We start from the raw sequence: 13551 nt of genomic DNA on the forward strand, positions 1-13551 counted from the left end.
GCTTAACCTCAAACAGACTGGACATCAAACAAACCCTGTGATTATTTGTGGCCAGGATCTCCTTGTGCTTTGAAGACTATTCAAAGAAGTTTTAAATTAACACTTCAAATTCGGTTTAGAAACAGACAAGATCAAATTATAAGTTTAGTTCAAAACACACAATTCAGTTTCATGCTTGTTTCCGGTCCAGGGAGGACCTGGCTTGGCAGTTCGGGCTGGACTGTTCCCATGAGGCACAGAGTCACGACTGATTTGCATATAGCCAGGTCTACTGGGGTGGCATGGTGAGCAAAAGAATGATGGATTTAACCCAGATCTCTTGACTGGGGGTGAATTTTTTGATTTGTTCTGCTTTCCGTCCATCAATTGTGTGTCTTTTCCAGAAAATAGATAGGCCTCCAAAGATTTTATAAATTTAAATAGTACTGGTTCATTTCTAAGCAAAAGAGGAAGGGTGTTCCATAATCTATAGGCCTGTCTTATTTTTTATGTATGGAGTTCTCGACTGTGGAGTCACTGAAGTTGTAAACTTGCACAAACTCCGAGTTATTAGTATCACAAAAAAAAATTAATACACGAAAGTGTACATTCATCTTTGAAAATCATAGAGATATGGAAACTGAGGTAAAAGACAAAGAGACTATGGAGAAAATATAGACTAACAGATTCAAAACGTTTTCCCAAAGTGTTCTCAGAGGAAATGTAAAGATAAACCTTTGGGAAAAAGAGGCTACATTTTGCGTGCTCACATATACTAAGATAGTAGAAACAAAAAGATGAAGGGGCACATTTATTAAAAGTTCTCACATTGCTCGGCAGCAAGCAAAGTTGCTGTGCTGTGTTGTGTGAATGGGAGAGAGCTGAGCAGCGTCATCTACTAAGATATGGAGCTCTATCCCTGCGCTGGCAGTTGATGCTGCCTAATGCCAATGCAGTCACCCTTGCACCTGTGTTACAGGCAGGGTTGCTTTTGTGGAGGAAGGAATGCCTTCCTGAAAAAAAAAATCCTTATAGACCCATTCAGCTCACATGGAAAGAGAAAGTACAAAGGAGAAATAAAGATATGTTATGTCCCTGTCTGGTGGGTGCACCATTTTGATGCAAAGCACGGTTTACACCTATTTGTAAATCTGGGTTTGCGTCAAAATTCATGGGTGGATGCATGGGAACGACCATGCCCCACCTATGTAACACCTACCCGATGCAAAGTACCATAAGAATGTGCTATCCACTTAGATGCGTTGCTTTGTATTTACTAAACCTGCAAACCCACACAGAGTAGCTTTGTGAGGCTTAGTAAATGCCCAAAACGATTTGGCGTCAGGGCTGCGCCACAAAAATAATACAACCCCAACGCGAAATCTTAGTAAATCTGGGCCGCAGTGAGTAGATAGGCAATAATTGAGGATCTAGAGAGAGATCAAGCGAGCTTAAGGATTTAGGAGAAATTATAAGTTATTTACATAAAGCTAGAAGATCTTTAGGTCCTCTCTCTATCCTTCACCACCATTCCACCAAAAACCTTCCCACATCCTATTGAAAGAATACTCTTCAGTCTAACATTCTCATGTAAATGTTAATATTAATTCATGTTCAAGAGCTAGCAATGAAAGCTAATTTTATCTTTCATCATCTATTTTCCCATAATTATGTTTTCACTGCAGATTCCTTGTTCAGTTGGTAAAGCTGAAGCCCGACATAGAAGATTATAAGAGAAACCCAATCATTGCTGCGTTTCTGTCCATGATGGACAAGTGTTGCAAAGCAGATGATAAAGATGAATGTTTCCTTGTTGAGGTAAATAAAGCACTGCACCTATCTGCTGCTTTGTGTAAATGCTAATTTGCAGGTTTATGTCCTACCTGTACTTGGTGATATTCTCTCTTCCTTTTCCATTACACTGCTTAGCTGAATAGTGGACCAACTAGTAGGAATATGACACTTCTACCATTTCTGAAAAGCCAGTGATTTTGGACTTCGTCTTACCAAACAAGCAATGGCAAATCCAATAAACCTGGTTTTAATTTGCCAAACCATGTAAACACAGTGTTGGACTTGGACCTTTTCGTCAAGGTCATCCTCCAACTTTTTACCTTCGCCCTCTTGTTTTTCTGAACCTGTTTCTGTTGGCTTTTAGGACTCTGTACACTTTACCACTGCTAGCCAGTGTTAAAGTGAGTATCTCTCTCCTTTAAACATAGTAAAATTAGCTTACAACCAGTTGGCATATTTAATTTACCTGCAAATCCCTAGTAAAGTGGTACTCCATGTACCTAGGGCCTGTATATTCAATGCTACTAGTGGGCATTCATTGTGCCACCCACTTAAGTAGCCCTTATAAACATGTCTCAGGACTGCCATTGCAGCATATATGTGTAGTTTTAAACTGCCATTTCATCTTGGCAAAGTAGATCTTTCACCAGGCCTAAACCTTCCTTTTTAGTACATATAAGTCACCCCAGGGTAGGCCCTAAACAGCCTACATAGCAGGGTGCTATGTATTTAAAAAGTAGGACGTATACTTTTAAGTTTTACATGTCCTGATAGTGAATAATTCCTAAATTTGTTTTGGGGTATTGCAAGGCCTATCTTTCCTAATGGATAACATTGGAGTTAACTTATTACATTTAATAAGGATCTCTTATAAACGGGACAGGTAAACAGTTTGTATTTGGTGTGATTGGAAGTGAGATGAAAAATCCTTTTTTATGGTGAAGGCAGATTTTGCATTACAATTTTTAAAATGCCACTTTTAGAAAGTTGGCATTTTCCTGCCCTAGCCATTTAATACTTGTAGCCTGTCTCTGGGTCATATGAATAGGTGTACTTGGCAGTTGGTCTTTTTGTATTCCTCCTAGACACCCACACACAATTGAAAGCTTAGATGTTGCTCGATGAGCCATCACTGATAGGATCCGAGGGCAGAGCTAGGCACAGCCCTATTTACACTTGAATAGGCTGTGCCTTTCCTTTACACAAAGTTAGGCTGAAGGCAGAGGAGGCAGGAAACCTGAGCACCTCATAGGGAATCCTCTAGATGTTTCTCCCACTTCAAGGAAGGCACCAGGTATTAATATTGGACCTCAGACAACAACTCTTCAGTAAACCTTTTAACCTGTGAAAGACTCTGCCAGGAAGAAGGACTGCTGTGCTGCTGAAAGAACTGCCACTCTGCTGGGCGGCTGCCCTGAAGGATTACTGCCTGCTTTGCTGGCTGACTCACTGCCCTGCTGCCCTCTTGTCTGGGTGAGAAGGATTGAACCTCCAACCTGTACCCATGACCGCCAGAGTGACACCAAGGGCTAGTTTCTAGTAACCAGCACCTAGAATCTGCAACTGTGAGTCCTACCCTGCCAAGTGGTGCCACCCCAGTCCTGGACCCTTGGAAGTGGGCGTAAAGATGCTCTACCAGTCATCTGCAGAAACAACACATCTACCCTGCTGTGTGGTTAAACCCCTGAGAAGAACTGACTCATCGCCTCTTGTGAATGCACTTTCCCAGCGGCAGGACTTTGCAATGCAGCCTTCAGCCTCATTGGAACCACCGCTACACGACTCATCTTTGACTCATGCCTTTGCATTCCAAGACCCCCGTAGACGGCAGCCTTGATGATGACACAGGACTTTGCATCTCAAGCCCTGCAGCTTCTCTGGAACCAGCCGGTGCATGATGCATTGTCCACGCAGGAATTTGCATCCCAAGCACCCTCGCCGATAGCTTCCTTGATGATGCAGCAGGACCTGGCATCGCAGCCTCGCATCGCCCTGGAACCGACGCTGTGTGATGTATCTCTGACCCGGAACTCAAAGAGCCTCTGCTGCGCAACACATCCTCAGCACTGGACTCTGCATCTCTTCGCAACCAGGATTGGGTAACGTGTTCAGCAGGCCTAAGTGGGTCCCTGTAGCTGGCATGCACTTCATCATGTTCGGCCTGAACTTGTGACTGTCCCAGTCCAGTGAGACCGGACTACCACAGTTGGAGCTTTGTGGCTTCTGGGATTATTTTCTGCTGCATTTCATATCTTTGGTTCTGTTGATTGGATTTTTGTCATTTTGGTCTCATGTTGTTTGTTAAATTTACTAATCTGGTGTTAGATTGTTCTGCTATTGTGTTTGTACTTTGTTGTTGTTTGAAGTGTTGCACAGATACTTTACACATTGCCTCTAAATTAAGCATGACTGCTCTGTGCCGAGCCACCAGAGTGTTGAGAACAGGTTAATTTGGGGTTTGCTTGTGACTTCACCCTGGCAAGGATTGTGGTTCCTGCTTTAGTAAGGTTTTACCCCCCTCAACCAGTAAACCAGTTTTACATGCAGGCATTGACAAATGCTTTTAACCTGCATTGTATGCACAAATGCTGTTCATCACATTAAGGTCTGGTCTAGGGGTTTGCCAATGGTGGTTAAGAACTAGAAAAAAAACTGTGGGTTACTGTGCAGAATGCACATGGAAGATAAAGCATGCAACAAACTGGGTGACGATTGAGTCAACTTTTCAGATGTAAAACAGTCCCTCACACATTCCAATGGAAGACATTTCTGGAAGGTGGATTGATATACCAAAGAGCCAAAAGCACGAGGTGAAAGAGTGAAACTACTGTTGGGGGTGCCAAAGCCCACTCTGTGTGTATTTTAAAGAATTGGTAGCAGTATGTCTTGTAAACAGCTGCTCTGTCAAGATAGATCTGAGAGCATGGGTAGCGTAGTGGTGTCAACGGCCAGCTGTTGGGTTTGCATACTAGCCTATGGGGGACAAAGACACTATCCTCTTATGTAACCTTAAAACAGCACACATTAGCTCATGCTGCTGAGTGTTTCTTTGCCACATAACCACCTCAAAGTGGTTAAACCTTCATTGATTACCACTGCACTTAACAAACTCCAAGACGCTTTCTCTCCACAAATCCTTATTGACAGGACTGTTTTATTTCCTTTTCTCCACTGTGTGTTTGTTTCCGGTTGTACAGGTGTCACAAAGCTATTTAGTTTGCGCATGCATATAAATGGGTTCGTAAATGTTAAATCGAATTACCAGTGAGACAATTCATATTTGATACCTTAAGCCTGAGCATGTAATATTTTGTGAGATAAAGTGGGTCTTGCACATGCACATCTTTACTTGCTTTGAAGAATTTATAGAAATTGGGTGGCTACCATTGGGTCTTGCACCTAAGTTGTCCCTGTGGCTAGGGGCAGGTGCTGGAATTCTAAATTGCTGTGAGTGTGGGTGGGAAAGGTGGAGGGTGAAAGGGAGCTGGGTTGGATTGTCACTTTACATTCTATGGTCTAAGTGCATAGTGTATGCCTACATATGTGTATCTTCTTTTGTGAAAAGTGTTGCTTGGTCATAGCAGGTTGGACACCTGACTAATTCCAATGGGAATAAAATATCAAGTTAATCTTTGAAAACAAGCATTTTTATGAAGGACTTTTCTTCTCACAACTCTTATCTACCATTTCCAGGAACCTAAACTGATAGAGATGTGTCAACGTATTTTTGAGAGTAAAGATTCTGTTCAAGAGGCTGTATAGTGGATTAAAGGTAAAGTTCTCCTAATAATTAAAATATATTGAGTGCTGCATGGATGTATGAATAGTTTAATTTACTGTTTCTCTTTTTCTCTCTTGTGTTTTTTGGTAATTGTCCCTGGCAAAGCGTCTGGGCCATATGTTGAGTGATAGGCTCCCAAAAGTAAAAAAATTACAGCTCATTTCTCAAGGAAATAAGTCTGACCTCATAGCACACGCCACCCTTCATAACCAGCAGCAGGCAAGGTGGAAAGGCTCCTTTTCATAGGTATGTTCTTAACTCAGAGGAGGCTAGTTCCGACCTTTAAAGATGCTGTGATCTTTTTTTTCTTACAATATCAGTAGGAGGAGAGGGACCACCACTTAGAATTAAATCAATATTTATTCGGTCCAATTTTGGGTGAGATTCTCAAGGGCAATAGCTTGTCTCCCTGACTCTTCCTGGACATGGGTTTGGGGGACCCTGTTACCACCTGATGAGCACCAATATCCCCCCTTCTCTGTGGAAGGTGGAACCAAATACTCCTCCTCAAAATGCAGGATCATAGCTATTTTGCATTCTATAGGGTCATGACCTGGGGTGTCTTCCATGGACTGTTAACCCAACCTTATTATAGTTTTGGTGTGTAAAGTGGGAATTTGCATTGTAATCACGCTTTGCCTAACTGTAGCTCTCAGAATAGAAATGTACCTACTTCCTGGCTAGGTACTGAACTTTACCTTGACTCCGTCACTCTCATGTGTTATGGTTGTTTATAATTTTCTGGCTAGAAGGTAACATTTTACTCCTCACTATTGCACAAGCTCGCAGAGGGTTTTTATTTGCAGGAACTATTGGTGTTCCATTACATTTCCCCATACCAATATGTTTTTAGGATGACAACGTTCAACCGCTGGACCCTCGCTTTGCATTTGGATTGAAGGTTATTCTGTTTGAGGTTCCTGAGCACAAATATTTCTTCTTCTTTCTCCTTATCTAGAGAGAATACAGACTGCCCTGGAATTTGGATTCACTGGTTGTTTTTAGTAGTTGCCTCAGGCACCTTCTAGGTGGAGGTGAAACACCTTGGGCCTGTCCATTCATATGTAGTGCTGCAACATGCTTTGGTGAAGTGCTTTGGCCTTCTACAGCCATATTATTCTTTTTTCAGTAAACCACATCTCCCGAGGATGGTCCTCGTTTGTGCATTCAACACATTCTTGGTGTCGCGGATTCCCTTTCACGTCTTTTTGAATCACTTTTTGAGATCTCTCATTCTCCTGTCTCATCAATGCTCTCCACATGGGCACACGGGACATTTGTGAGCTCTGTTTCAAATGGTGATTAGGTCAGCGACATCTTCCTCTTGAAGGCACATGTCTGTACCAGTAGAGTTTGGATGGCCTTGGGGCTCATGCATGGCTCATGTAGAATAACCTACAGAGGGCAAATAATCTGCAACTTTTGATCATTTGATCCCTCGTCTCTTTACCCAGGTCATCACCTGTGCACCTGCTGGCTTATTGTATGAGTTGTGCATGTCAACTGTCCAGTGACTACCTTTCCTTTTGCTGCAGTCGTTGCAGTATGGGCTGTTTGTTGTCAGGGTTTGTTTGGCTATAAAGGTGTGGTTCATACACTGCTGGCCCCTTACCATGAATATCACTGCCACCACTGCCAGGAAGGGTGAGAAAGAGTCTATATATCTCTTTACCTGTATTGTTGCCACAGTGGCCGTTTTATCCATGCATCAATTTCAAGGGCAGCCATGAAAGATTTGTTCCGACTTCCAATCCAGCTGGTGAAGGTGCTGTCAGTTCACTGAAAGTAGATAATGGGCAGCCAAGAGAGCTTGCAGTGTCCAATCAACACAACAGTGAGAAACACAGAGGATAGAAAGTGGCAAAGTTACGGCAAGGAAAGAAATTGGTGCATGTGAATGAGGGTTAAATATCACTCCTGAATGTGTGTACTACGATACAAACTAACAGTGCTATTTAAAAAGGCAACTTACACTTGTGAGTAATTTGCACGTCTTATTTCCCTCATACTATTGATTAACTTTAACATTTAGGGCTATTCACAAAATCAGAGTATAAAGTTATTAAAAAGTATAAGCTTACACTTCTCCACACCCTGAAATAGGGAGTGGAGCCTAATTTATGAGTGGAAGTTACAAATGCGGGATAGGATCAGTAGTAAGTTCAGTACCAAACATAGCTACCCACTGATACCGGAACACCCTCTTATACAAAATAATGGAAGCAGGGTCTTAAAATAAAATCCCATAGGAAATATTTCAAAATTATTTTGTTATTTCAACTTTTTAAATGCATATAAAATATTGGCCGATAACTCCCCTGAAAAGTTGCTCCCATTTCAAGTTCGCTGCCGGTTCAGAACTGCGTGTCTTGCACAAAGCCCTTTACATCAGAAAACCAGCTTACCTTTCCATAAAACTCAAAAAGGCAGGTCAGACGAGAAACCTAAGAAGCTCTAACACCCTACTACTCATTCCACCTAAAACCCACAAACAAAAAACGCTGGCATGTCCCTTCTCAAGAAATGCCCCTAGAATCTGGAACTGCATATAAGTATACATCAGGATGAACCCCTCCTTCTTGAGCCTCAAGAGACACCTAAAGTATCTCCTCCTCAACCAAAAAACCACGTAGCAGGGCATCAATCACCCTATTAAAGCAGGGTCTCTGCTCCCAGATCCCCCCTGTACCTATCCCTTGTGTTTTTTTAACTCCCATTGGACAACCATTGGTGTTGACTTAATTTGATTTAGCTGTCCTCATACTACAATCAATGTGTGTATTATCTTGTTCATGTAAAGCACTCTGATACCATAGGGTCTTGCCAGTGCGATATAAAACTCTTTAAAAAAACATTATTTAAATGTACATAGGAAATATTATTCGAAGATTAAATATTTGAATAACCTTTTTAAGTTTAAAAAAAGGTTTTAATTTAAATTGTAACAAAATAAGTAAATCATTTAAATTAGTACTATACATAACATTTTTGTAACTGTAATAGATAATATATTTTTTACTTTAGGTGGGTATTGTGTTAATAAATTAAATTAAGTAAATAATTAATTCAAAATGTAGTTTATAGTAGCTTAGCATTTTTATTGTGTTCTACATTTGAAATACATATATAAAATTAGTTAACAAGAATACTTACCCTAAACATATTGTTAGCATTTTTTTCACGTGTAAAAAACTTTCAACATTTTCTCCATACTTTACCATAAGGAGATCTTCACATTGGGAGATCTCCACCGCAGTGGTGGAAATCTCCCTATGGTAAATTATAGGAAATCTCCCTATGGTAAATTATAGGAGAAAGTAAAAAAGTTTATTGAACTTGAGAAGAATTAAATTACAATTATTTTCTGAAGTTTCAATTTTAAAAAAATCACCTAGAGTAAAACAATTATATTTTTTATGTATTAATAGTTATTAAGAGTGATGTATGGAATTAATTAAAAGTGCTCTGATTATATTTTAATAAAAACTTGTATGTTATTTTAATGCTTAGATTCAAAAAGGATATTTAAATATGTTACATTTTATTTTTAGATACTTTCCAAACATTCAATTTATTATTATTTTATCTATGCAAAATAAGTGGATTTAAATTAACATTAGTTCTAAAGGGGTTTTATTTGAAGTCACAACCTCTATTATTTTCTAGGCAAAGGTGTTACAGTTTCAGCGGTTGGCAAGTGTGGTGCTGGACTTATTCTAGCTCTAAGCTGGAGTACATTTACTACCGTTTTGGGTCCTTTTTGGCTTTAGTAACTTTAGAAGTGAAGTTTGTGAATAGCAACTGGCTCACTCTTTTGTGGGTAAGTTCATGTCTCTCCGTAAACCCCTCCCATTTAGTAGTAAGCCCCCCTTTCAAGCTACTGCCCATGCTCCCTCACAGATTTACTGCGAAGTCGTAAACTAACATGTGTGAGCGTTTCCCCATAAAAAGGATAAGAGAGGTGCATAATTACACTTGTAGGTTTGTGAACAGCATTTTGTAGAACTTTAGCAATGCTATTTTACTACTACTACACATAACACGAAATGCAGTTTGTAAATAGGCCCCTTACGATTTAATTTGAGTCACAGCAGCTGTGAACATTCATTAAATGTATTCCATTCTGTGGAAGGGAGTAAATATTTACCTACAGTTGTTTGCTGTGTGATGAAACTGCAGGTGTTCATATTATCAGTGGTGGAAATAGGGTGAACTAAGAAATTTTACATCTTATATGATATTTATGCCTCTGGCTTTCTGTGCTCGTTCATGAGACAGATTTGCCTGATGTTGGAGTCAGTTTTGTACAGTGATTACATGCAACTGAACAGGATTATTATAGCCTTATAGCCCGCCATAGCGGGCTACACCGGCTATTAAAGGCCCGCTTCTGCGTTAAAGGCCCAAGCCGAAGGCGAGGGACTTTAACAAGGGAAGTGACTTTAATAGCCGGTATAGCACTGCTACAAAGGGCTATAAGGTTATTAGAACATTCTGCCACTAGAGGGCAGAATGTTCTAACAAATAAAACAAAGGCTACTCAAAGCACAAGGGGATTTAAATCCCCTCGAGCTTCGAGAGGCCTTTGTAAAACATTGGGATGTTGCTCTGCGTACCTTTACTGGCCTGTAGAAGCAGGGAGCACTCCATTGTCTTCAATGAAGCTCCCAACATTCCAATGTTCTAATATAGAGTACATATCTAGTGAGGAGTCTCTTATTGTTTCTATTTTCCTGCCCCAATACCATTTTTCCCACCTCTGTGATACCTATCTGTTCACATTTCTCTTCTTGCTCTCTACTGCTAGTATGATATCCTCCTAATATTTCAGGTGTTTTTCACTACATCGACTGCACATTCTTATGTGTTCTGACTCCTATTAAAGGTAGGTACTTAAAGTGTGACGAGTCAAGTGTGATGGAATTTCCAGGATGGTGCGCCATCACCATATGCCCTTTGCACATCACAACCCTCAAAGGATTGACAGTAAATGGAGTGTCTGTTTTCTGCTTTAGTTTCTACTTGAACAGGACCCAGTCACCTTCATCGAACACTGTTTTGCTATAGATGGTTTCCCCTACACTACTATACATTTTAGGTGTTTTGACTCCTATTGGTGAGTCGCTATATGCATAAAGGTATTAAATGTGCACAATCCTCTGACTTTGTAGTTGTTTATTAACACAGGTAGGTGACCCTGGAAACTCCACGCCCCAAATCCAGATTTGCTCATATGAAAATTCCAATACAGTGGCACAACATCCTTTGCAGTAAATCACATTTACCCATTGTAGCGTCCTCCCCACCCCAAGAGCGTGTAAAGTAAACATGCCACACACTGAGCTCTGGATTGAACGTATTTATGCTTCACATACAGTCACAGACTGCACTCTCATTTCTTCATAACTGTTAATAACTACACCTTAACACCTCCCAGCAAGTTATGTAATTCCTTATTGAGTCCGCCCAGAACCGCAAGGGTCCTAGCGCACATAGTCTCACAACACTATATCTCCCCCTTGTTAAATAAAAAGTTCAAACAATAGTCACAAATTTCTTCAATAAGGTATCTAAACACTCGCCCTAAATGGCCAGATCAAGTGGTATGGGATGGTTGAGATGTACTCATATAATGACACCGATTCTGATGCTTGTTCTAGACTGTCAGCCTGGGTCGCCTCATTCATGATTGCTGGAGCTGATGACCAAAGTGCTTTAAGTGTGATGAGTAGCGTGTGATGGACTTTCCGGGATGATGCACCGCCTCCATATGCCCTTTGCACGTCACAACCCTCAAAGGATTTACAGCAAATAGAGTGTCTGTTTTCTGCTTTAGTTTCTGCTTTACCAAGACCTGGTCACCTCCACTGAATACTGTTTCCTGAGCTCTTCGATGACAATCAGCATATGTTTTCATCTGGCACTTCCAAAAAGTGGCCACGACAAAAACCTTGTCTGCATTCGAGGATTGGTCTACTGTCCATTGGTACTGTTTAGTTCCAATAGCACTCCCAAATGGCAAGGTCTCAGGACTCTCACCAGTTTTGGAATGTAGAGTTGAATGATAGACACGGAAAGCTTGGCCCAGGGCCTAGTTTAGCTTGATTCCCTCCATCTATGCACATTGAATTACCCGTTTGAGGGTATCCTTTAATCATTCCACAACATCATTAGCTTGAAGCCACAGAGGTGTGCTCTTTTGATGCTTTACATTTAGTCTGATTAGACAGTCCTTAAATTTTGTTCTTTTTAATAACGGACGATTGTCAGATTTGAGAATGGCGAGAATATCACATGCTGCAAAAATGTCATCCAGCTGCTCGACAAACTTTGTCATGGGTAGTTGACAACAACACCTCTACCTAATTAAAATGTGACTACTCATCAATGGCAACCAAGAATTGATGTCCGTTTTCTAGAGGCCCAAAGATATCAACTGCAACTCTTTCTCCCGCATGTGGAGGAATGTCAGACATTGTCAATGGGTGCTGCATCACTTTGGGGGACAGGCAGTTGCAAAAATTGCACTCCTTTAATTCCCTCTCCACTTTCTCATCTAGGCACGGACACCACACTCGGTCTCTTAGGGCTCTCTTGGTGGCTACAATGCTGCAATGTTCTTCGTGAGCTAGTTCAAAGACTGGCTGTATAAAGGTCTCAGGTATTACTATCTCAATATGGCACCTTCCTTGGTAATGGACAGTTCATCCTGTGTTTTTTTTAAACTTTGAAATTCAACTTCATCAGCAAAGGCTGAGTATGTTTCTTTCACAATTGAAATTATGTTTTTGAGGATAAGCATGCACTTATCAACATTAGTAGCAGCAATGATCATATTCAATGGATAGAGCTGCTGGCATGCTAGACCTCTCAATGAAGTTAATGTACTCCTCAGCCATTTTGGCGATCCAACTGTTCCACTGCAATGGTCCTCGTAAAAAAGAATCAGAAGGGTTATGATCTTTACCCGGCTTGTGCACAGTTGCATAGTCAAACTCTTGCAGTTGCTAGTCCCACCTCTCAATGCAAAGCGGCATCTTGGCTTTCTTGTATCCAAAAATAGTGAGCAGTGCTTGGTGGTCTGTAATGATAGTGAAACATTATCTGTATAGAAACACATGAAAATGTTCACAGGCCCACACTACAGCCAGACTCTCCTTCTCTGGCTGTGAATAGGCACATTCTGTGCCAGACAGACTTTGATTGTAATAGGCCACAATGTGTCTCTGAGCATTCGGATGACCATTGTGTTGAGCAAGGATTTCCCCCAGCACCACTGGGCTCACACCTCAAACAACATTACATTGAAAAAATACATTTAAATTCCTATACCAAACGAGTTAAAGAAACAATTTAAAGATGAAGCTGACCCAATACATGAAGTAAATTTAATCAAGACATATAATTTTTTTTTTAAATCCTGGTAATTTTCTTGTGAAAATCATTACACAAATTGGTTAATTTTCCCAAGAAAACGCCAACTGGCCACCAGAGGGTAACATTGCATTGTTTATGGACTGACAAATAAAGTATTTTGAAAACACAGCTTCAAACACATGCAGATGAATGAATAAATGTCCAGAATTTCAGATGGTTCTCTGAATATCAGTCTGCAATCTTCATTTATACAGATTCCTTACAACTTCTTCTCTGGTGCTCCTGGCCTCCTACAAACTTTCATAGATTACCTCCTGGATACTAAACACTGGGAAAGTCCAGTTCAAACTAGTTGTGCTGACTGTTACTTGAATTATCCCAGTGGATAATTTGTAAAGTGACGGGGCCATCGTCAGGAGACCACCGCAGTTTGCACCACACATGGCCACTGTTCTTACTTACACAACTTGTAACCATCACACTGCTACAAGCGTGACAATTCAGACTAGTCGAGCCTCCCAAATCTTTAAGAATGGCTTGGGTGGCAGGTATTGTTGCTTTTCTGCTCATCTTTGAATTACATAAACAGCACCACCATGTGGCAGATGTCATAAGTGCAG

At 40.8% G+C, this 13551-nt stretch overlaps 1 protein-coding gene across 2 annotated transcripts in view; it reads left to right on the plus strand.

The window, feature by feature from the left end:
- LOC146866404 (serum albumin-like) overlaps nt 1–13551 on the plus strand; it is a 462125-nt gene that overhangs the window by 426605 nt on the left and 21969 nt on the right. For both annotated transcript variants that reach the window (XM_085636474.1, XM_085636475.1), the window contains 2 exons: nt 1665–1797; nt 5467–5545. In XM_085636474.1, coding sequence (XP_085492600.1) covers nt 1665–1797; nt 5467–5535 — 202 coding nt within the window. In that variant the 3' untranslated portion in view covers nt 5536–5545. The remainder of the gene's footprint in view (nt 1–1664; nt 1798–5466; nt 5546–13551) is intronic.

The sequence above is a fragment of the Triturus cristatus genome, chromosome 2_1 (genome assembly GCF_964204655.1).
Source record: "Triturus cristatus chromosome 2_1, aTriCri1.1, whole genome shotgun sequence".
Lineage (NCBI taxonomy): Eukaryota > Metazoa > Chordata > Amphibia > Caudata > Salamandridae > Triturus > Triturus cristatus.